The 25,289-nt window shown below is 39.5% G+C and overlaps 1 protein-coding gene and 1 long non-coding RNA gene across 3 annotated transcripts in view; one reads left to right on the top strand and one right to left on the bottom strand.

Annotated features, from left to right (window-relative positions):
- LOC125769928 (uncharacterized) overlaps positions 1-25,289 on the bottom strand; it is a 141,387-nt gene that overhangs the window by 71,107 nt on the left and 44,991 nt on the right. The window lies entirely within an intron of this gene.
- LOC125772344 (uncharacterized) lies at positions 4,473-23,353 on the top strand. 2 transcript variants are annotated; one of them, XR_007419461.1, is made up of 10 exons: positions 4,473-4,812; positions 5,052-5,890; positions 14,923-15,155; positions 17,206-17,349; positions 18,987-19,093; positions 19,517-19,690; positions 19,837-19,991; positions 20,134-20,413; positions 20,501-22,140; positions 22,206-23,353. XR_007419461.1 is itself a non-coding variant. In XM_049443952.1 (9 exons), the coding sequence occupies exons 2-9, from the start codon at positions 5,662-5,664 to the stop codon at positions 22,074-22,076; spliced, it is 2,898 nt and encodes a 965-aa protein (XP_049299909.1). In that variant the 5' UTR covers positions 4,473-4,812; positions 5,052-5,661; the 3' UTR covers positions 22,077-23,353. The 2 variants fall into 2 exon arrangements, 1 of the variants encoding a protein (XP_049299909.1); XM_049443952.1 differs by having other exon boundaries at positions 20,501-23,353.

The following is a 25,289-nucleotide window of genomic DNA, read 5'->3' as shown; positions in this document are numbered from 1 at the left end:
TAATACAATACATCTCCCTCTCTCTTGTTGTCTTTAACGACCTGTAAGGTCATGCCGGCCATTTCTGACTTACTAGACTTATTTTTATTGCGTAGCCGGATAGTCAGTCTTTGCTACGGCGGGGCGGTGCGGATGGGATTTGATTCCCAGTCCTGACAAGTGGACTGGCGCCATTTATCACATACACCACCGGGCCACCCCTGTATGTAATACAATACAAACTAATATCAATACGGACAGGCCGTTCTAAAGGAATAAAATAAATAAATAAATATATAAATAAATAAATAAATAAGTAAAATAAATAAATAAATAAATAAATAAATTAATAAATAAATAAAAAATAAAAAAAACATACAAAGCTGGAATTTATAACTTATTTCGTAAAATCTTGTCAGCAGCATCTTCTCACATAAATGGCGCGGTAGGATGGTAAGGGATGATTAAACAAACGGCGGAGGTTGTCAAAAAATCGTGCAGTACGCAATAGAGGATTAAAAACAGAAGTACAGAAATTGATTAATTAATAGTGGAAAACGTTAATTCAAAAACAAACGAATCGAGGGATAGAAATACAGGGATGAAACGAAGCAGCATTCGAGATTGTCCAATTACGGATGAAAAATTTAAAGATAAATTAAAATTTTGAAAAAAATCACAATAACTTTTTGTATTTAACAAAAAGCTCTCCATTGCCTTGTTCCGAACCCTAATTGTTTTTGGTAAACATTGAAGTGCTTATTACAGTGACGATTGGTTGCAATCAACGAGCAAACCCTTTTTCTTGGAGTAAATTAGTTACAAACAATTCTACTCATAAACAAGCTATTTGTTTTCCCTTCGATCCCATCACGCAGGATCAACCTCAATATACAGTATTTACCACCTTGCAGAAAGTCAAACCTACGCTTGAGCCATGAGCCAGTTCAAACAGTTCTACCTGCCCTGTGGGGTTACGTGACGATGAGCGCGTTTTTGGGGCAGAACGTTGCACACGTTGGTAGATATATGTTCTGTGGGCAGGAAATTGAAAAGTCGAACCCTACCGCACACACTTGAGCTGACCGAAACATGCAAATGGAAGCAGAAATCAAATGCACACACATTTGCATTTGCTTGGCGTGTGGAGTGCTCGATTCGATTGGTTCTTTGGACCGGGCGGTAAGTAGACCATGCGAAGCACTGAGCAAATGCATGGTTAGCAACGGTAGAGGAAGTACGATTTATTATTAAGCTTAACAAGAAAACGACACCAACCACATCGTTTGGGTAACGTTTGCTTACCCGCATTATTGCACAAGGTCAGAAATACGGTGCCTGCCCGAGTTTTGAGAGGGCAAAATCCTTCAGGACTCTTTCACTGACTTGGTCGTGCTTGTAGCTATAAGGATCGGAAGGAAAGCAACAGTGGCACCAGTGCAGTGTGCTGGCCAGCATTTTCTCCATGACAGCCGAACGTAACGAACGGAAACTGGAAGGTAATCCTGTTTCCACAACCGATTTCTCAGTGGAGCAAATATAATGGTCAACATACAATCGACGTCAGCTTACTGCTTGCCATTGGCGAATGACCGTAGCCTCGTCTCCACACGTTCAAAAGTCAACCTGTGGATAAAGTTCTACGCCGTGTGCGGCAGCATTAAATCTAATCCGGAACAATGTGAGAAATTCCAACGTCTGTAGCCGTTGTTCTATGATGTTTACATCCTTTTAGCTTGGATCCACGCAAAATTGTAAGATTGTTGTCGTAGCACCCGAAGGAAGGCAAGACGGCCAGATGGAACACAGATTATTTTCAATAGTTTCAGCACACTTGAGACGGGAAGGGATGTTTCAGTCTGGAATTACTAGAAATCCCAAAACAAAAAATTAGAATCTCTTCATTTTGGTATTCTGGGTTAGATGTGGCAGTTAATTACACACTTTTATTACAAATATTCACACATGTTTATAAGCATACAACCGTGAAATCGTTCGTGCGTACGAACAAACGTACATATTTCATGCCATACAAACTGTGACGGAACGCACCTACACAGACGAATCGATAAACCGTGCCAGGCCAGTGAAATGCCTCGACTATTAAATCAACGCATCTCGGAAAAAAGGGAAAATGATAAAATTCATCAGCACAGGGCAGAGAATAGCCGGTGGCCAGATGAAACTTTATGTGTAGTTTTGTGGTGTTTTAATTCAATTTAAATAACGAGCTTTTCCAATTCTCCCTGCGGCAAAAATCCGTCTAGTTTAGCTAACGATAGCCTTCCGGTGGTTCATCTGTGCCACCAACCAAACGCGTGTGTGTGTGTTGGGGGGGGGGGGGGGCGCAGGGGAAGTCGGCAAAAAAGGAAGGTTGACGAAAGGCATGCAGCGAGTAAAAAGCGGTGGTGAAATTTAAATAAAAGTTTAATTTATTTACTTCCATACCGGTTGGTTTTTAGGCCACGGCAAGCATTACTGAGGGCGGTTTGTGGCTCGATATGGTCAGCTAAGCTTTCCATCCTGGGTGGGTTTCTGGTTGATTCGCTGTGCACTGCCTGTTGTGTACAGTTGAGGGAGGCTCCTGCACCATGCTGCGAACAAGGTAGCATACATATTTCGGAACCACCCACAGCCCAATTTCACTGAAATAGACTGATTCCCAGCATGGTTTGCGTGTCTGCTGTATAAATCTGCGTGGGGCACATAACAATGTGTTGTGGGGAAAAGTTTGCAATGGTTCCAAAGGATACAGAAGCGCATTTTTATGCTATACAAATAGTTCATTATTCAGCTTTGCTACTACAGTACTGTTAAATCAATGTGGTCCTTTTTTAATTAAGCGAACACTATTGTGCACATATAATAAAATGAATGTACATATTCATCATACTTGTGTAAAGCTTCCAGACGAACGTGAACGAGTTAACTGTTGTAATAATAGATCTTCAACTGTTGTCGGTCTAGACTGATTATACTTTCCATGAATTTGATTTTACCAATAATCTCTTATCTGAGCCGAACTCTACCTACCATGTAAACTGTAATCAAATGTAAAATGTAACCGATTGCTAAAATAATCGTTTTGGTGTGAAGATACAGGAAACAAAAAATTGGTCTAACGTCAGGGACATAGTACTCATCACCAGACCAAATAATTGCAACTTGCATCTTGTCTGAGCAGTTCCAGCAAGCGAACTTTGTGCTGCCTACCACGAACGGTATCATGGGTAATTTATGACCTACTATCACGAATAAAACAGAAAGCCCGATGGTTGATCTTTGTTCAGTAGCATGGCGTGAACTCTGTTGCTGATGATGATCCATTTCATGCTCAAAAGTTCAGTTCATCCAAGTTTGTTCGCCATGCCAGCCAGAGGGCCAGAGACGGGCCCAGGGCAAGTTCGTTTCTAACGATAGCGATGAATTTAATTACCAGCCAAATTAACTTCTCCCCGGGCCACATTAATCTAAATAAAGCGTATAAATCTCAGACTCACATCACAAGACACGACGAGTCGCTTTTTGAGACGCACGTTGTCCTTTTCACTTTCGCTGACCTTGCAGTCGGGGTTACAGTTGATTGTGAACAGGACGAAACAGCCGCTGCAATGGAAGGGTGTGAGGAGGTTTTTAGTGTAGCAATGTAATTAAAATTATGTGAAATTCAGCATTACTTATGTTCCATGTCATAAGAAGTTAGTTTTGTTTTATTCTTCAAAAATACGACCTGGTCAGTACAGCTGAGAGACAAGTGGAAAACGGATCAGCATAAAACCATTCAAATGTGCCTTTATTTTTTATTTGTGTATGTGTGTGGTTTTCTTAACCAAACCTGTCTCCCCCACTGAACCTGGCCAAAAGCCTGGGAAGCAAAATGTTTTCTCGTACATACCTTATCGCAACAAACCGAAGCAAAGCAAATCTTCTTGATTCCACGAGATTAAAATGTGAAGGCAATGTCATGTTGTGTAGCCACCGTTGTACTTCTTGCGACTACCCTTAGTCTACTTATTACAACCCTTGTCAAAGTTATCCGACAGGCGAGCGACATGGGGAAGCGGCACACGAGTCGTCTGCCGAACAGTTTACCATTGCCGTAGCAAGTACAGCCAAGTTAGTCCACTGGACTGGAAAAATATGTTAATTTAATTCTACGCATTTTCACTCCTCACTGGCTCGTTACTATTACGGATTGTGATGGTTCCGTTCATTCAAAGCGATATGTTTCAAGAGAGTAGTAAAACTATACTCGTGTAATAAAAAGGGTTTCGTACATTCCATTACAACTATTTAAATTGTATTTTTACTACGATTTTAAAGTACATTACTATACAACTGTACTTGAACATGACGATTTAAATGTTATATGAATCAACAAAATATAAAAAAAACTAAATAAATGCATAAAACATAAATAAAAAAGTACCCAAATGAATGTGTTGTTGGCGATGTTTTTATTTCGCTTTCTTCCTTGCTATTCTTCCCGCCTTAGTCAACAACCCAACTAAGCGTTTCTATCAGCTGTAAGAAGTTCATTCGTTAATCTTTCCCCTTAACGAACAATCGCAATCATGCGCACAACTCCAATCAGTTCCATTGCCCGGAATCAGGGAATGTTATTGTACCCGAATTATCCCCTCTACTGTGTCAATTCAAAAACGGGAGTCTACTTCCAATTGAACACGATTAGACTTCGCGCCTCAGTTTCGCGTTGTTCTCGGTTTGGAACGGTCCTAAAGGTGGTTCAAGGATATACGCCTTGTCTGTTTGTTGCCCAGTCACACGACCGATCAAAGCAGCTCCGTCGAGTGAAGAAAAGTTTTCCAATGTGTAAGGATAACATTGTTGGTCCACCGATTTTGTGGACCTATCATTTGTGAAATAATAGTGTTTCGTTGCTTCCTTGGCAACTGCCTGCGTTCTAATCAGCAAACATCGGTTTTCTAGTGTGTTATACTCTCACAGCATGTGGTTCAATACTCGCTTATTACACCAGCAATGGAGTATCGAGTGTAGTATCGAGTAAATGTTGTGCAAATCAATATATATTTTCTGTTATTCTCGCTTAGAACCAGAGTGCAGAGCAAAGTACCAACAACAACAAAAAAAGTTCCAATTGACGTCAAAGGCAAGGATTACCTCAGCGACATGCACTCGCAAACCTAAAAGCAAGTGTTTGGGAAAAGTTTGTACAAATGTTAAAATATCAACTACCGAATACCAGTGTGTGAGTGTATGATGTATAGCATCCCATTACAGCCAACGAAGGTCGCCAGCGTATTCCGAATGAATGTTCCAAGTGGTCTGCCTCAGTCCAATCATTGTCAATAAGGGTCTGCCCGATCGTTTGTTCCGTGCGCACTTGTACCAGTGCGGGAAAACCGACTACTGGCCAGGCGAACCGTTTAGCATTGTTCCAGTTTCCATCCGGAAAAGCGCTCACACGCTGTTTTGATGTCAACGCCGTAAACGTCATCGTTGTTCAGTTTCGGTTTTCCAGCCCTTGTAGCCCTTGTGCATACAGGGGGGTGCACTGAGCGTGAGTGTGTTCGGGTTGGAGCGCTTCCGGAGCGCTAGTGCTGTTTTCCCCATCGATAGTGCATCATTTGCCCAGTGCCCGTACGATTAGTATTCGGGTGTCCACGTGCGGGTGGCTAGTGCAAGCAGGGTAGAAAAAATATGTTGTGCCAAGAATCGAAAGGTGTAGTGAATAATTTACACAAATCGCGAAAAGTATGGATAAAAGCTCTGTTCATTATACTCGTGCTGAATGCGCATGTGCTTGTTGTGACATCGCAGCAGCAGCAGCAGCAGCACCAACACCAGCATCAGCAGCAGCAACATCAACAGCAACAACAGCAGCAGCAGCAGCTTTTGCCGACAAACCTGCCATCACCGCAAAAACGAGGTAAACACTCATTTTTCCTCACTAGACGCACAGTCCTGCAAACACTACCACACCACATCATCACTGTGCCGCCACCACGCTGCATACCGGAGGCGGTAAGCCAAGTGTGTTTGCTCGCTTGGTTAAAAGGAAAACGCTCGTGTGAAAATTCCGGGCTTTCCCGACCCGCACAGAACGCTCGTGTATGGGTTGGCTTTGACACACATTTTAAGCGTTCGGCAGAAATTCGCTGTTTGAAGTATGCATACACACTGTTTGTTCGCTGTTATGCTTGTGTTTGTGTATATGGCTGTATGTTTGCTTATTGCATACCGCGTGTCAGTCAGTCTGGAGGACCGTTTTTCCATGGCTACTGTGTCTTTTAAATAAAAATTAACCTCGCAAAACCTCAAAAAAAAAATTACGTAGCTCCAACAACTAGGAGACAGCACAATCTAGCATCATCAATATACCAATTTCCTCGTTGCTAGGATGTTTCCAATGTTCACTATTTAATGCTACCCGCTAGCGTTTTCATAACGATACGCGCGTTCGAAAATATGGAGCACCAATAAACGTAGAGTGACGTTGAGTCGAGCAGAAGCGAACATTTTGCCAGAGCTGTATCAAAGGTATGAATGTGAATGAACCTTTCTTCCTGCCGTTGAAAGAACTTTTTTGCCACCTGATGAAAATGATAGTTTTTGTTGTATGTGTCTGTGTGCTATAGTGCTCGCTTCTTTAATGTTTCGTCCGAGAAGGATACGCTCATATGCAAATCAAAGTGTTGCCGCTAGTGGAGAAATGATGATGACCCCTGTACACGACTCCCTCACACAGTGTAGCGGTTTCTGTGGGAAAGGCACTCAAACAACCCTTCAAAGAAATTGTACATACCACCGCATGGATATGACTTGCTACCGGGTTGTAGCGTGTTCAACCTTCCTGTTCAACGGTTCACTTTGATTTTTACCATTTAATACTTAGCAGTGATGTGTTCTTGATGATAGGCAACAAGTTGTACACACACACCGTCCTTCATAAATTAAAAAAAACCCTCGTACTACTCATTTTATAGCCGTACAGATAAGATAAAAAATAGAACCCAAGGGAATTACACTTTTACATCGCGGAGCAAACGAAATGCTAATGTTGTTTGAGCGCTATTAACGTTGCGTTTTTATAGCATTTCTACACCCTACAGTCTCTCCAGTAGGACTAATTAATCTTGATGTGATAATAAAACGTAGCAAAACGGGCATCCTCTCTAAACCTTTTTTTCAACCGTGTGTAATTGCGTGGAACTAAACTGAACTATAGTGTGTCCTTTACAATCTTTGTATTTTTGCGCCATTGAGGTTAATTTAAAAAGGCTGAACATGGAAAGAGCGATTGTCACATCAGAACGGCTTTCATTTTCAAAATGATTGTTGTGCAAAAATTGAAGAAACATTTCGGCCATTTTTGTTGTTTAGGGAATCTTATTAGCTGTCCCTGTAGCAATGAAACATAATTATAATTAAGCGATAAATGGTTAACAGTTAGTTCACATGCTAATGAAGGATCGTAATCATGATGCGAAAGACGAAATGAAACAATCAGGAAAAAGAATAAGGAAAAAAATGTAAAAAAAGTTTTTTAAAATTATTATTTTTTATGTGCTGATTGTGTCCTAGTTTATCTGAGACTTATTTCTCGAATATTTCTCTGAAGTTCTGAGTATATAGCGAGTATTATTGACATAATTATCTTCACACTTGGTTATCTGCACTTTTGACTAAACCACTACGACATTAATCAAATACTGTGGGATTTCAATGCTTATAAACCGCTTAAATAAGCATTATTTATTTTTTCTATGTTTATTTTTGTTATGGATTTTAAATGGACAAATAAGTTCGAATACTGAACTTATGATAATTAGTTTAATAGGTTTTGGGGCGGCCCAGTGGTGCATGTGATAAACGGCGCCAGTCCACAAGGCCGGACCGGGTTCAAATCCCATCCGGACCGTCCCCCCGTAGCAAGGACTGACTACCCGGCTACGTGGTAAAATAAGTCTAGTAAGCCAGAAATGGCCGGCGTGACCTGTAAGGTCGTTAAGCCAAGAAGAAGAAGAAGAGAAGGTTTTTTATCAGTTATATTCTAAAGCGCGATAGGACGTGTGAAAAAGGTTTAAAACTTTAAAAAATTCTCCAAAAAGATAAATAAAATAGATTTATTTACTCCATTGTTTGTAATGATACGTTTATGTTTACATTTTAGTAAGTTCATATTTTTTATATGCTTTAGCTGCTCATCGAATCCTGAAATGTTAAAATTTAATGCAGAAATAACATTACAATTTACTTTTTCTTCTTCTATGCGAAAGAAAGTGCATGTAATACAGATGTTAGCATCATGATAATGTTAGTTGCTAGCTGTTTTTCTCTCGCAAGGTAATACTTATTGACAGTGTCCTCGCATGAACTATACAGCTTAGATTAAATTTCATGAGATAGCTTATTCTACACTATCCTTTTACTAAGCGACAGCAAACATCAAACCCTCGTCAACGGTAAATTCAATTAATGCGCTTCGATCTCTCGTACCATGCTGTCCGGCATGTTGATGTTTGCAGTTTTGCTCTATCGGATCTTCCTTCCGAACCACGTCTATTTGTGATTGGCTGCCGTTACATTTGGGTTCAGATATTTTATATTCGTGAGAATGTTGTTTTTTATGTTGTACCAATTTTCTCAAACCCGACTACGGGACAGGAATCGTAACCAGTTTTCGGCCCGTCTACGTTGGGGTGATGCTTTGAAGTCAACGTCAGATAAAAGAAAAAAAAATCGATCCCACCGGGCAATTTGGAACTGGCAGCCAATATTGACAACGCACGTTTTTCTCTACCTCTAGGATGAAGATTGGTGTGTGTGTGACGATGGAACGATTTAACTGCAGTAGAAAACAGACCAATCTATTGGCTGGTTGATGTGCTGTAAATGGTTGAAAGGAAAATTTTATTTATTCATATGGCGCAATTTTCTAAAGACGATGTGTGTATGATTGGGAGGAAAAAAATGAAACGAGTTTTGGATACACGTGGCTTGTTCAAGAATGCGTAAGATTGTTTGTATATATCTTAAAATTATTTTCATCAATACGGCAGGTTCTACCTGAATAAAAAAAATATTTTCATTTTTCTTGTCACTTTCTAGCAAAGAACAGAATAAGCATTATCAGACCAAACTACCTTCATGCATTTTCACCTCATGATTTCTTTAAAACAACTGCATAATTAGACAACCGTCTGTTGAATATGGATCTTAATCGTTCGCTGTGAACGTTGTGTGCTATAAGATTGTGCTTCAATCATTTTTCTGGCAGTTGGTACGTTTTTTAAACGACCAAGACACTTCTAACGGAATCCATATGCTAGGTGTCGTGTTGATAATTCATGAAAAATGGTTAGGGTAAAAAAACTGCTCATTTTCCCTCGAGCCATGTGTGCAAGCGGTGGCGGTATTAGATAATCTTTTTTTTTTCTTTTGCCACAAGCGTATAACAGAGATGGGAAACCAAATATTGCCAAGGTATGAAACAAAGCTACTGTGCTCCACCATCGAAAGTACCATAACGTATGATAAGCGTATGCTAATTTTATTCATCTTAAGCACAGTCGAAACATCTCATTCCACCGCGTTCGTCGTTAGCTACAACAATAACAACCAAAAAAAAACTTTGTTGGTTCGTTGTTCTGAGAATTCGTACCATTTCCCTGTCGCCCTCATCGCCATCAACGTTATGGTTGCAACACATTGTACTGCATACAAAATTCTCGAAACGTACGTGATTTGAACCCGTCCAAAATTATGCTAATATTAAATCCGTGTTTGGACACAAGTTACAGTACGTACGCAAATGTATCTAAAATTTTTTTAATCGACACTTAAAATTATTCTACCTCAACATTCTTGTTTGCAAAAAGGTTTAATTTACGAACATTTTGTACGAATTGTGTAAAGCTTTCTTATAAGTAATCACTTAAGTCACTTTAGCCAAAGAGCATACAATGATTAAACGGTTAGAAAAACATTACTTTAAACCAAAAGCCCCACAATTCTAATGGACACTGAAAATTTCGATGGCATTATCTTTTTTGTAATACTAAACTTGACTTTGGTATCAGAATTGGACAGGATGGTCAGGATTTTTAGTATGAAGTACAAAGTCATGTATTTATGTGTTTTCCTTGACGAATAAACCATCAGATCTTCGGAATTGATTTATTATGTTTATTTTTAACAAGCGAACAACAATACTGAGAACCAGTATGATACGTTCCCTTAATCGAAATACTCTACGAAGAAAATAAATTGATCTTAAGTAGATGATTTGTATCAAGCTATGTACAACACACGTAGCACATTCATCACAAACATCTGGTAAGTGGAAAGGGCTGTTGGGTCGTCTACAGTCTGGGACTGATTGAAATTGATACCAATTGTCCATTAAATCAATAATGAACCAAGGCTTTAGCAGTATACGTATGAGCAGTACAATAAGCAAACAGTACCTTCATATGTAAGAGTACTATTCGAAAAAATGTTTCCTTTTAAATGAATATAAAATTATTAGAATATTAATAAAAGGTGTCAATGGCGTTCCATTATAATTCAAGCAATTCAGCAATTTCAGGATGTATGACCAATAAAAATAATTGTATTCTTTAAGACAATTTCGTTGCTCTCCTTTAAGATTAATACTTAGTGTAATTGTGTTTTCGAAGCTGCTTAACGTAATCGTGCAGAAGAATTCGTTTTACTTTCTTTGAGAGCAAGCTAACTCTCTTAGCAGAAAAATGTGTCAACTTGCGATTTAGTTTCCAGTTCCAGCACCGATTCTATCTGTTCATGTTAGTCCGATTGTGTTTCATAGAGTGTCACAAGACCGCAGAGCCAACAGTGTGTATCGCTTACTTTTATTGTGCTAAATATGCCCCAGAGGGAAAAGATGGCCATGCTACGCAGGTACGTGACACTTTCTGCGAGTAAAAGGATGGACTCCAAGGGATATTTTGTGCCCGAAACGCTATTCGCACGATCAACATGATTACCCGTACTGCTGGTACTAGCATCAGGTTCGGTTTAAGTAGATGGGTATTTTACATTTTAGACTGCGGACGCTTACAATCGTCAATAAAAACTTTGATTCCAAACGTGATACGATAGAGTATTTTTGTTTTTAATATTTTAAGAACAATGAAATACAAATTCATCGTAATTCAAAGTATGAAAAACCATCGAAATTTAACAAAGTTCCATAAAACTCCAAGCGAAACAAATTTTATTTATTGTAGAATGTTTTATGCCCAATGATAATTGTGTGTTTTTAAATGTGTAAGGTATTAATTTTTTGTGATTTTTTTTTCATAAACAGTATACTGAAACAAGCTGACATACCGAATATTAGATTACTATAATTTTGCATAATCTTTTTTAAGTTCTTTTTTGATAATTAATGGTAAGTTAGTTTTTCTTTTTAGAAAACCATTCTTGTTTGAGAATTTTGAAAAGCTCAATAACTTAATAACTTACCACTTCTGTTATAAACTTGGAAATACCTAATATATTCGACAAGTCAAATTATTTACCCAACATTGAAGTTTTAGTTGCGTTTTCTTTCTTTCACACCAAACGTTCTTTGAAATGGTTTTATGTGGATCAAAAAGAGAAAACAACAAACTTGTAATCAAGATATGCACATAAACAACTATACGAACATGTATTCAAGAGCAGTAAAAAAAACATTTATTTCAATCTCACACTATCCGTAGTTAAAAACAAGATAATCTACGATACCAAACAAAAAGAACCCTGAAACAATCGTGCTGGAATCACGCAACTTATCTGCGACCAGTTAGACCAGCTCAATGATGGCGCTGTACGATGCTTCACTTGCAATGTACACCTGGCCTGGCATAGAGATACCTTAGCCCTCCCCGTTCCGAGTGTGTCCTTGTGTTTTCCAACTACTTGCGGTTGAATGATGAAAAAATAATTAACGAGAGCACTGCATTCACTTGGAAAAGTAATCTAGTGCAACCGTGGCTGGTTGCACCACAAGCATGATTCGTTGCTTTATGTCGTTTTATGGAACCGGCCATCCCTTCTGTTGATAACGGTCATGCACAGATGAAAATTGTTGTGTTGCCTTGTAACTTTGCTTTTTCTTTCATTATGATCTACTGCTCTCCGCTCTTTGTTCGTCTAGTAAACATAAAGAAAACACGAACCGCTAGATTGCGATGGTAACGACGGGATCTGTTTCTTCTGTGTTTCATGCACTTGACTGCATTGCAATTATTTCGATAAAGCAAAAAATGTTTATTCTGCATCGTGACACTTGGACGCATCCCATGTTATGCCGTTGAGGAGAAACGGGTAGATTCGTTAGCAATAGTTGGTGTAGTATTTATTGAAGAAATTGTTATTTCGATTCCAGTGTCTGCAAGTATTTTTGTAAATCGTATGCAAAACAACACCGTTGAGTAACTTTTTTAAACGTTTGTCAATTTTTTTGACATTGTTCTATATAAATTACCTTTTTGCAACAATTTGAACAGTCTGATTGTGTACGTGGTAGCGGTACCAGTTCCACACGATAGATCCAATACAAAATCTCATCCGAACCGTTACAAAGGGCTTGTTATCTGGGCGCTATGCTGCCTGAAACAACTCGCAACCGTTCTTCTTCTACACATTTTCTACATTTCTATCTCCCAGCATACAATCAATTTTTAATTAAATTAAACAGCCTAAGTCTATATATAACTCTAAATATATTATATATAGTCTATATATAATTTCTAAATAGATTTTTTTCTAAATAGTTCATGGTTACCTTTTTGTAAGCTTTATATTCAGCGTGAAATAGCTATTTCCATTTTAAAATTTCTTAAATATGCATTTATACAATGTTTTTTTCTATTATTTTTGTTCAAATAGCGAGGGGATTGATGTTATGCTTACGCTCAATATATCATACGAACGCATGTATGCAAGCCACATATTTTTTAACAAAAGCAGAAATTTTCTATGTTTCAAATTTATTGTTCCCTGAAGAAATACACACAACACAATTTTGCCACCCGTTAATGCACGAGAGGATCAAAGTTAATTTCTTCGGTGCCAAAAATTCGTAGCACAAGCTTACGATACGCCCCACAAATTCAAGTTGCGCCACAAATCATTGCACCCTGCAGGCGCTCCTTGTCGAAGGGAACGCGCTTGGCGAATGAACCGACCAAGCTAATCGTGAAAGACCATGCGCCTCCATTATATCGAGGGCAACTTTAGCTCGGTGAAAAATTCGTACCCTGCACACTCCTATTTTTCCGCTTGGCATTGAAACTTTTTTGCAAGAATCTGTTCGCATGCTTTACCTGCCTTCGATCCGCATACGTTGCTCCGCTGCACGTGGTTCACCCTGTTTGTTCTAAGGATCACGTATATTTCGACCGTTTGTGTATGATTTATACTTCCTGTTATTATTAATACGTTCATAAAAAGGCGAAACATAATTTGCGCTGGTAATTAAATTTATACGAAACACAGAACAGAATAACGACCACACGGGTGCTACATATGGCAGCCGTGTATCGTTGTTCCTTACGCTTGTGGCGAATGTGGACTCCCAAAATCCCTTGTGAAATATGGTTTTCCGGTTTGTGGAACCTGTTTCTCATCGGATATTCATTGCCTGCTGGGAATGCCTCTTAAAGAAACGTGTCCTACAGCGGTATCTAAGCCAACTGGGAACTGGGAGGCAGAGTTCGTCGTTTCACACTTACTTCTCGATTGTTCCAATAAAGCAGCCGGTGTGAGGTACACATTTTTGACCAAACGGTACACGTGACGTGATTCAGGCTTGGAAGAAGCCATTCGTCGTCTATAGAAATTCTAAACCGAGCAGTGCGCTTCAATATGGTGGATTTAATTTAAAAACGTGCCATTCTCACGAATGTAGAGTAAATACTGGGGATTAAACAAAACGCTCTTGCTTTAAAAGCGACTGGAATTGTACATTTATGTTAGGAGCACGGAAACCTTTTACTTATGGTATTTGTTTCTTACTTAGGTGAAATTTTAACGACTGGTTTGAAATCAGTTTTGAACATTCATATTATAAAAATATCTTTTTACTTTTAGTACACATGTTTTAACAGTGATGTTCTACAACAATTGACAACTGTATTCCATATATAAATATTCCATGTATAGAATTGGCCAAAAATATATTCTTTTTCGTATTTGCGTATTGGAAAACTAAACAAAAATAAGTGTTTGACATTTATGGTAATTCTAATTTTTACTAACACGAAATCTCAATGAGCGGCCTCAACATACGCTCCCTCCCGTATAATAAATGTATTCTTAAAATGCTTTTGTTCTACCAATTTACATAACAAAAGTTAAATTACTCATTGATTCAATACAGCTCATACAAATGGTAGACTATTTTACTCATTGTAATTTTGTTCATTTACCTCATACCTTCCGATCAACTGCTATGATAATCATTACCTGATGTTGTGCCACAATTGTTATTCATGTCATTCTACCTTAGCTTACAATTAATAACCACCACAAATCCGCATGATTCAGAGAAGTAGAACAATTAAAAGCACCACAAATGGAATAAAGAAATACAAATAAAAGCTAAAATTAAAATCAAACATGACGCTTGGCTACCAGTGAAACATATTTGGGTTAAGCGAACAGTCAATCAACAAAGGCATTTTTTATGTTTGCACTGTTTCGATTTTCTGTTATGAAACACAATAAATAATATTGTCGTGTATAGTACAAAATATGGTTGTAGCCCATACAATTTTTCTTTCATAATTAAGCACAATTAAGAGACGAATTTTAATAACAGCTGAGCGATGAGGGATTCGATGAGCTTACAGAACTCATTACTCATCGAATGAGTAACCAATTCGTTTCGCGAAGTAATTAACATTTACTTTATTTAACTAACGTCCTAATTTCATTGTTTTATTTCAGCCGGTAACACAGCCGATGGTGCCAAGGATCACTGCAACAAAACTGTTGACATCTATGAGGATATCTCCTCACCGGAAGTGACTAACCTGAACCGAAACCGACCACTCACATGTTGGTACCGGTTTCGCAGCTTTCGTGGAGCACCACGCGATTGGGTATTACGGTTGAACTTCAAAAAGTTCAAAGTAGGAACGCTACTAAATGCGACGCACTGCGATGGAGGCTACTTGCAGGTGAGATTGTTTATTACCACCAATCAACTGATTTGTCATTTTTATGTGCTGGAATTTAATTCCTGTACAAAAACCAGTCTAGCTTTTTTACTATTTCATCCTACGCTACGTGCAATCCGTAACGGTGCTTTCATAGTTAACTCTTAGCGAAAACAACAACGACATAAAAAAGCGTTCTGTCAGGAAGGTACATCTTTCTTCATTACACGGTACAACGAAAAAATGTGAATCCATTGAATTGGCAGCTCGAAGCGACGATTTGGCATTCGTTCCAGGAAATGAATTTTCATCCAATGGATTGTACATTATTTATTCGTTCGAGCAACTTGTCACGTACGCCAACGGCAACATCCGATTTACTCCGTCCAGTACAACTTGCATCGTTCACTTTCGTGCAACACAGGGACCGGCCCGAAATGCTGGAATTCGGTGCCAAAAGTTCCATCGTTCCGGTAGCAGCATTCCGTTCCGTGCATTTCGGCTGCCCCGGTCTGTTCGATACGAAGCTGAACGGATCAGAATAACGTTCTGTTTCCCGGATGATGGAGGTTGTCGTTTTACGTGCGCTGTAATCTCAGTTCCGGTGCAGTATACCAACATTGACTGTGTGCCGTTGGCTGAAAATGACAGTTGAAAAATTTCTTTTCCCTACGCTTCCATTGACGTTGAAGGAAGTGAAAGAAATGGTACAAGTAGTTTATCGAAATGGATTTTAAATGAACGCTGATAGAGTTGATATCCGATTTTTTCCCCATACATTCAAGCGACGTTAAATGTAAAGGATATAATTAACCCTTGGCGGCATATCATAAAAAGTACTTTAATGTGTTTTATTCTCAACATCTTAAACATTGCTTTATTTTCGTTTCGTTAAACTAATCATGTTAGTTGATAGTCGAATATTGAATTTCTACAAATCGGCAACACTAAGTCGCGTTTAGAACCAAGGTGTTCTGGACAGTATTCTTAACCCGCGCACTGCTGGTCTCATCCAAACTTTAGTTATGGTTTAGTATATAAAACGCTGACCAGTTTCATTAGTGACGTTTAAACCAACAATCACACATCGTACGTTTTTGCTTTGTTCAATATTGCTGAGCACAGCATGAGTTATGAATACAACTTCACGAAGGTGGAATCGTCGCACCCGCAATGTGATATGCGCAAATGGTACTGGCAAATGGACTCGGATTGACCTCGTCATCGTTTGCCGCAGCTTCGAAACGGTGTTCGTTTGCATTTTGTTCGCGCCATCATGCGACTGAAACTGACGGTGCGGCCATATTTCACGACGACGAAATGCGGATAATCCTCTTAATGAGATGAAATTATTTCATAAATTATGAACAATTCCCCAGCGCTGCGAAATGGTGCCCTGAAATGGTGGTGCGAAATTTTGGTTCGTTAGCGAAATCATATTCCTTCACCGTTTTCTCGGAAAATAATAGTCGATATTGGAAATGTTCAAGACACCCGGTTGCCAAATGGCACCAATTCTCATCACCGGCGTTTGTGAAAAGAAAAGAAAATGGTGGAAATTTAAGCTTTACACAGCTTAATATGAGCTTTACACTTTAACACTTTAACAAATGGTAGGTCAATGATCTTAGAAAAAGTTACGAACATGAATGTATTTAGCTAAATTATTAAACAAATGCATAATATAGTAGTGTGTGTATTAATCTAGATTAATTGTCTAATATTTGAGTCTTTTGGTTTACATCGATAAACAACACTGATTTTTTTTACTGTTCAGAAACGGCCAAGGCCGTATCAAGACTTGTTTTTACTACGTAGCCTGATAGTCAGTCCTTGCTACGAAGGGACGGTCCGAATGGGATATGACACACTTTCTTGTCGTGCGGAACCTGCGTCATTTACCACATACACCACCCTCAAAATTAAAATTTGACTAATATATTTCACTGTTGCTAGTTTAGTTCCACAATCTAGACATTGTGGATTACAAATAAATTGTCCATTTAAGCGTTTATGTCACTTTCATGTTATTTAATCGAATTTACGTAATTATACCCTTTCCCGTTTCCAGATAGTGGACGGTAATGCCAAAACCGATGTGTCAAACCGTAGAGAACCGGGTCAATTTTGCGGCGAGTCGGAGCAACCGCAAACGTTCATCAGTGAAACAAGTGCCGTCAAAATAGTCTTTCACACTGATAATTTCACCGATCAGGTAAATAGCAGTTATTTCGACCTAATACCATACGTACTTTTTCATTACATTGCACTATCCATCATTATTCATTAACTTTAATAAATGGAATGGAGCTCAAGTGCAATGACAAACAAATTCATCACAGTATAAACGATAATCTTTAGAATTGTAATAATGGGATGATAAATATCTACCAGTAAAGACCTTATCTGAAACGGAACAGTAAACAGGGAATTTTCCTTTGTTTATTAAATCTTAAATAACGGTCTGGCCGTATTGCTATGAAATACAACTTGAAAGAAGTAAAAAACTTGCAGACAAACTACTGCTTAACAGATTAACTGAATGTATCGATTGTTCTCCGCTATGGTGGAAACACGATGAGCAGAAACACGTTATAGAACTAAAACTATCTTTTCCTTGCCATCGGTTGTGTAAGCGCAAGAAACAACTTTACTATCAGTTCACAAATAAAGTGCTGTTCTCCTCAATTCAGGCGTTTTTTTATTAGAGTTGAGTTCTTACTTAAGGGAAAAAAGAAAATTATCCGTCGAAATGGAAGGCTGTAAGATGTTGGGCGATATATATAGCTAAAAAAACTTTCAACTTACTTTCTAAATGTTTTTTTTTATCTTTTGTTTCTTCGAATTCTGGTAAGGAGCTGTTAAGTCTTTAGTATATGTCCAACGTCTATGTTTTCAGTTAATCGTGATAAAACAGTAATACTCAAAACTAGTTACATTGTCGTTCCCCGAACGAGTGCTGAACTTTATACGTATTCGGCGATAGAAAAACACATACAGCTGTTCAACTAACTTCCTTGGCATTGTCGACGAGTGGGACGATGTTCTCTGGTAATTCCGAAGGATTTTCACCTCCTACAACCACAGTACTGGAGCAAGGAAGACTAAATGGCATCTAAGTAACTCTTCTGCATTTGTGTTTGCATAATGACAATGTTTTTTTTCCTCGAGTTTGGTCTCTTGCCGTGGTCCCATGAGAAGGAAGCGAAAAGTTTTAAGTGATGAGAGCTTTTGTCTGCTTCAACACATTAGGCAAGCTTACACGAGTACGAATGTTCGTACTAAAAGAACTTGACAGCTGCTTTACGACGCTTGCCTTTGGCGATTCTCGGGAGTATTACTAACGCATAGCGGGAATGAATCTTTTGAGCACAATCTAAACATAAATAGTTACTTAAAACATAAAAAAACATGTAGTCCAAAGCAAGTTTTAGATATCATGGGAATTTAATATGTTTCATAAATAGTTAGCATTGGTGCATGATTAAGTTTAATTAAGATTTTCACTTATTTACATATACTATTGTACCATTTACATCAAAATGTGACTGTTTCCCCATAATGTTCATCCAGGCCGATCAAATCATGCCAATGCGAGTCTGGTCGATTGCGCTTTGATTTCATCAATTGAGCCCTTTCGAATCAATGAAAAGAAACGGTGCAGTGTTAGTTTCGCATCCAATTCATCCCTTCAAAACCGCTAGGCATTTGCTCATTTCAGTTGCAAAATGAAGCTGCAGTTGAGTGGAAACCTGATTGCCACTTTTGGCACAGTGCATTCGATCAATACCTGTCACTAATGCGGAGGGTGCGAATGTTGCTCTGATGTTGGTTTGCCGTTTCTCTTTGCAGACATATTTCGCGTTCGACTCTGGTGCAGAACAACAAATGGAGGTATTCAACCGATACGGACCCCATCCGGAACTTTATCCGAATCGCCGTGGTGAAGTGGTTCAAGGGTAAGTACTAGATGCTGACGGAAGCTTCTATGTTTGATATACAACCTCAACGCTTGCATTTGCTGCCATCAGAATCAAAAGCCACCGAGGGCGACCTTCAATAAGTACCGTAGGGGGTTTAGCGAGAGTGCATTCATTTATTCAAAACTATCGCCAAAATTGATTTATTCAATGAATATAAATGACTACTTACCGGGTTTGATTGAAAGTATGCGGGGGTGGCTAAATTTTATTCGCTTGGCCCCCATTGGTTTTGCCTGATAGCCATGTACGATTCCCCCCCGTTCGAAACGTTCCCGTTCTAGCCCCCATTTCTTGCACAGCCCAACGCGCTAATGTACGGTTCTTTCTCTTCCTTGCGGCTTTTCCAATGCATTTATTATTATCGTCTACCCTACCGCTTTTCGTGACACGCATCACCAGGTCGTACTGCGAACGTGAATTTCGCGACTGTCGGCTGCAGACCTGCTACGTGCAATCACCCGCTTATCCAGGCATATATCCGCGAGCGTTGAAGTGTCGCTATCGGCTCCACACGAGACTGCCTTTCATCAAGCTCTACATCCAGAATGAACAGTTTGCCGTGGACGGACAGAGGTAAGTGGCGAAAAGGGATCGGTTTGCACGAACTGTTTTGTATTCTTCGTTGGGTTTTGGAGTTTGGGGCTTTGATCTTTGATATCGATAATGTATCGAGCTTTTCTCCTTGCTACCTCTGTTTCGATACCATCGCTCCGTTTCAGGTGTGAAAACATCATGACATGTCCGATGAAGGAGATAGGTTCTGGCTCGGAACACTGTCCCTACGATTGGTTGGCTGTGTACGATGGACGCGACGAGCACGCACCACCGATTGGAAAGTTCTGTGGGATGGGCAAATTTCCCTTCAGTATTATCGGTAAGTGTGTAAATAGCCAGTTTTATGGATCCAGCATACCGAATCCACAACTCAGTCGCGTACCGTTTTATTGCGAACATTGAGCGATAGAGTTGAGTGGCATTACGTGTCAGCCGTATGAAATGCATTTTTATCTTCACAGGAACGTCTCAGCATATGTATGTGGAGTTTGTATCCTCCCCAGCTGGGCCACTGCTTAACACGGGTTTCCATTTCAATGTGGGAAACTGGCCTGGGCATGTGGAAACGGTTGGTACCAAACATGGTGCATGCGATTGGTTGCTTAGTTCTGATGCGCTACGTGCCACCAGTGCCTCCGAAGGCATCTTCCTCAGCGTAGCTCACTGGTATCCACCGAATACCTCCTGCAGCTACCACATACAGGGGAACGAAGATGAAGTGGTCCGCCTTTACTTTCCGAGGTACGTGCCAGCAGCGATAAGTGTATGCAAAATTGTCACAATTACATAAAACGTTCTGTTTCACTTTCTTTTTGATAAATTGTACAGTTTTCGAATCAATCGTATCGAAGCACCGATCATAAAGCACGAGGAGGATTGTGCAGAATCGCTCACGATCTACGATGCAAACAATCCTGATCCGGCCCGTATCATCAAGACGTTCTGCGATACCTTCTCCCGACCGATGGAGAAGATCGACTTTGTCAGCACTGGGCGGTCGTTGTACGTGAAGTTTCTCAGCAAAACCGGCTCGTACAGTGGCAGCTCGCTGTACTACTGGGCGCACTATGACTTTTTCAACAACACTAAGTTTGGTGATCCTGTGCCAAACACGCTCTGCGACGAGGTTTTCTATGCCTGGAAGTATAGCCGGGGAGAGCTAAAGTCCCCAAGAAATACGCTCATCTACAAGCGCGCCTCTGGCAGTGACGTTCGTTGCCAGTACAAGTTCATTACGGACAGGCGTTTGTTTTCGCGCGTTGTAGTCGAAGTGACGTCGGTGACGTTTAAGGAAGTTCCCTACTCGATCAATGCTTGCACTCGCTGCCACGAGGAACGCGTCGATAAGCTAATTTTGTGGGAAGAACGAGACAAAAGTCAAAACCGATTGGCCTGTTTCTGCGATAACATTCCACGGCCGGTGCGAATCATATCTTCAGGCGATCAGATGAATCTAGAGCTTATCATCCAAGGACAGCACGCGACGACAAGCTACTTCAAAAATCCAAACACTCTGTTCGAGGCGAACTATGAGTTTGCTCACGGACCAATTTGTGGACCGATTACGTTGGGTCCCTCGCCGGATGGAGAGCTGGTGTTTCCTTACAAAAATGCACTGGGATTCCAGCTAACAGAGAACCGCAAAGAAAAGTGCATCTGGGAGCTTAAGGTGGCGGCTCAACGCGACCTTTGGTTGCATCTGGACAAGGCACGGTTTGCTGAGCGCAGCTGTGAGCATGGCCGTATAGAGGTTTATCTTGCTGGACGGCTAGAGCCACGATTTATTATCTGTCCAGAAAACGTTAGCCTAGCCCGAGATTTACCGATACTGTCAGCGGCGGAGCTGGGTGCCGTGGAGAACGAGAACGAACCGCTACCAGTACTGATACAGTACACGGGAGACAGTGCAATTGGTAAGAATGCTTTCAAATTCGTCTGGACAGAATTGTTCCATCTACCTCGCAATGCCGACGGTACTCTTGCGACCTCGGCCATGTTCAAGGACAGCTGCGATTTCTACTGTCCCGGTGATCAGCATGTTTGCATACCGGAGTATTTACTGTGCAATGGCGTGCTTAACTGCCCCAACGTGACCGGCCTGCGAGTCGTGGAGAGCAACATCGATAAAAACTATGAGTACATCGAGGAAAATTATCTACGCACCGGACTCTTCGACAAGGAGTTCCTGCTCAACATCGAGTATCTGACCGATGAGTCGCCGGAGCTTTGCCGAACGAAATACATACCCGGTAGCAATCCCGGCCAGGTCGAGCTACCGGACGTGGTCGAGTGCTTCCAGTTTCCGGTGGTACAGATGGTTGTAGCTGGCATCATCGTCAGCACGCTAATCATACTTGCGTTCGTCATCTACTGCCGTTTGTATGGACAGAAGTACTACGAATGAGAGGAACCGCACTAGCGCTGGATGTAGCGTCCCTGCTTCCGGTCTCTAGCCTATCTCTGATGAGGTAAGTTGTTAGATTATCTGTGTCTCTTTTCTCTCCCAACACCATTTTCTTCGCTCCTTCATTAGTTGATCAGCATGAGTAGACGCAACGAGCGAGCTTATTGTATGTTGCGCAAACGGAACTAGATAACTAGCGAGGGCACAGCATTAACGATGGAGTAGCTACGTTCACCAGCATTTAGTATGTTAGAAAGATTCCATTTCTTATGACCTTACTTTGAGCACTGTTTTTGGAAATAGTAGATCTTTCGGCAAAGTTTGATAGTGATTGCAATGAAACAATTGCAGTATGGTTGAAAACGTTCAAATCCTCTCAACTAGTGGTTCATTTGAATGATCTACACGGAAATTAATAAAACAAAAAGATTTTTCTCGTGAAAACCCGCACTACCAATGTCAGTAGGAAAACCCGGGGGGAAGTTTTCTGCACCAATTGAACTAGTTTAGGGAATATTTTCTTTACTTTTTCTTCGTAATAAACAATAGTACCAGTTAATTCCATTCGAACAACAAGTTACAGACAGGGTTACAGGCAAAAGTTGTATTCAAGACAAAGGCAACTTTAGCAACACATACAACTATTAAACAATGCATCAGCAAGTAATGCAGGCTGCAGGCTTGTAGCTTGTATGCAGTGCATCAAATGAGGTTTAACAATCGTTTCATCGAAACAAAGAATATTGTTGGACGCAGTGTTTGGCGGTAAAGGAAGTTAAACTATAGGCAAATAAAAGGCAATTCTTTACGATAATGAAAATAAACTAAAAAACAACAAAACAACAAATCTTTGCACAACTTGTACATAAGTAAAATTAAAAGTAAGAAACCTAACTAAGAAACAAAACAAAAACTCACAAACAAATAAGAACCAGCGTGGACTTAGGCCAAATAGGAACATAAAGCAGAACACGATCCAAATGCAAATGGAAGTAGTAAATCACAAATCTAGGGAATATTATGAATCAATTTCAATTACTATATACAACGGTGATGGAGGGAAAGCAAAATGGAAGACAAACTCTAAACGGAATGCCATATATTCAGTGTAGTACATTGTTGGAGCCGAGAAACCTTGAACTGTTTAACGAGCGGAGTGGAGCAAATAGAGCGAAAATGTTATTAAATTGAGTATGTAGTGATTGTGTGCGTCGGTGATCCCTGTTGGGTAAGGTGAACAATAAAGAGAAATGGCATGTGAATGCTAATATAACGAACGCTTCTTTGTGTCATTTCATTTAAACGTTTGCATTTATGCAATGCGGGTTGTTGGAAGTATAAAATAATAAGATGTGTCTCTTCAATTGTTTATTATCGTCAAATTGCTTTTTTTTGTTGTGTAAATTGTAAAATTTATCATTTCTATCACATGATTCCATACTGTCAAAAATATTTTAAAGGTTTTTTCTTTGAATAGAATATATTGTTAGTAAAACGTATAAATCAAGTATCAACAATACATTAGTTCACAGATCATCTATCTGCTGCCTGGCTGTATTAAGATCTGGTACTGTTTAATTCGTACTATATAATACTGAGAAATGTAAGAACTTTACTTATTTGTGAACCCCTGTTCATGCTACATTTACTTTCAATTATAACAAACTCGAGCAGAACGTGAAAACTGATTTCAGGTCATCTATGGTTTGGAATAGCTTCTATAAGATGTGCATAACAGAGATTGTCCTGGTGAGTTAATAGATTTCCTAGCTACTGGAAGATTTATGCTAGACAATCGCTATGCTCCACCACATACGTAGCAAGTTTGTTTCTGCTTGAACGGAATTGCAATCTACGGCCTTTCAAAGGACAACAATCCTCAAAGGATCATCTACAGCTACTAGGAACGGATCCCAAACCCAAAATTCAGCCAGATTCAGATTCTAGCAAATGCATGACTCTAAAACATGTGTAAGTCACAATCCGTAACCTGATGCTTCCGGGTGCAACATATGTGAGCCACATAGAACGTGCAATGGACAGGAAGCAACCATGCTTCCATTCCTGTACAGTGTGTTACGCATAAATTTAATGCTCTTGTGCGTGTGGCACACATTCACACATATATGGCATACCTTTCAATAACAAAACTTACTCAGGAATTGCATGAGGCGGGCTATTTCAGCTAACAACAGGTGAAACGTACATTTTTTGAATATTTATATTGTAGTTGTGTGCTTAAAAATATGTCTGCAGACTTGAAATATCTTAACTTGAGTTGAAACAATATTTTTTTTTTCATAAAGCTTTAAAATTAATAATTGAGATACAATAATAAAGATAATACTAAACCGTCATGGATTATACAATGTAATATCAGTCAAAAGTGGGACATTTCTTAAAGCAGATAGAAAGTCCCGTTGAAAGTAACGATGAAATCTGCAAGTTAAAGTACTTTTACATTCATTTGGTATCACATTTTTGGTATGAAGCAAGCTTTACACAAATCGTATCACAACCATAAACAACAGAAATATTTCAAAATGAATATTTGATGTTTATGTTACTGTATCTTTTGTAAAGTATTATGCAAAAGCTGCCATTCTCGCGTCTGTTCGGACAACATATAAAGCTGTTCGTTTGTCATGAAAATAAATTTGTTCCAATCAAATTAAACGGCATGTCATAAATTATGTAAAATGATTTCATAAATCATCGTTACGAACCGGCGGCAATAGAATCACCCCCCAGTCTCTCGTATTTGGTATGCCTCATATCGAACGGTACGATGACATTTAAAGAACATAAACGAAACGGGAGAAAACTTATCAAAAGAAACGAACGTACGAACGATGGACCATGATGTTTCATAACTGCTGTTTGCTGGTGGTTTGGCTCACCGGGACATGGAATTCAGTATGCGTTCAAATGTCATCGCATAACGATTTCGCATTATGATTTCACATTAAGAAGCATAACATACGTACAAAGCTGTCAAATTTGTGCTTTTCATTTATTACACAAAGCAAAAGGCATGCTCCAAACGAATGGGGCACACATGTGTTTTTCGCGACGTAGAAAAATCACGCGACATATGTATGTATGGCTCAATTTAGTGTGTCTCATAGAAATGACACGTTTGCAGTAAAGCCAAAATAATGTACGATTGCTTTTTATATACGAATGTTTTGATTTGCCATTATATTACTTTCA

The sequence above is a fragment of the Anopheles funestus genome, chromosome 3RL, assembly GCF_943734845.2.
Source record: "Anopheles funestus chromosome 3RL, idAnoFuneDA-416_04, whole genome shotgun sequence".
Lineage (NCBI taxonomy): Eukaryota > Metazoa > Arthropoda > Insecta > Diptera > Culicidae > Anopheles > Anopheles funestus.
This window is presented reverse-complemented; position numbering and strand designations above follow the sequence as displayed.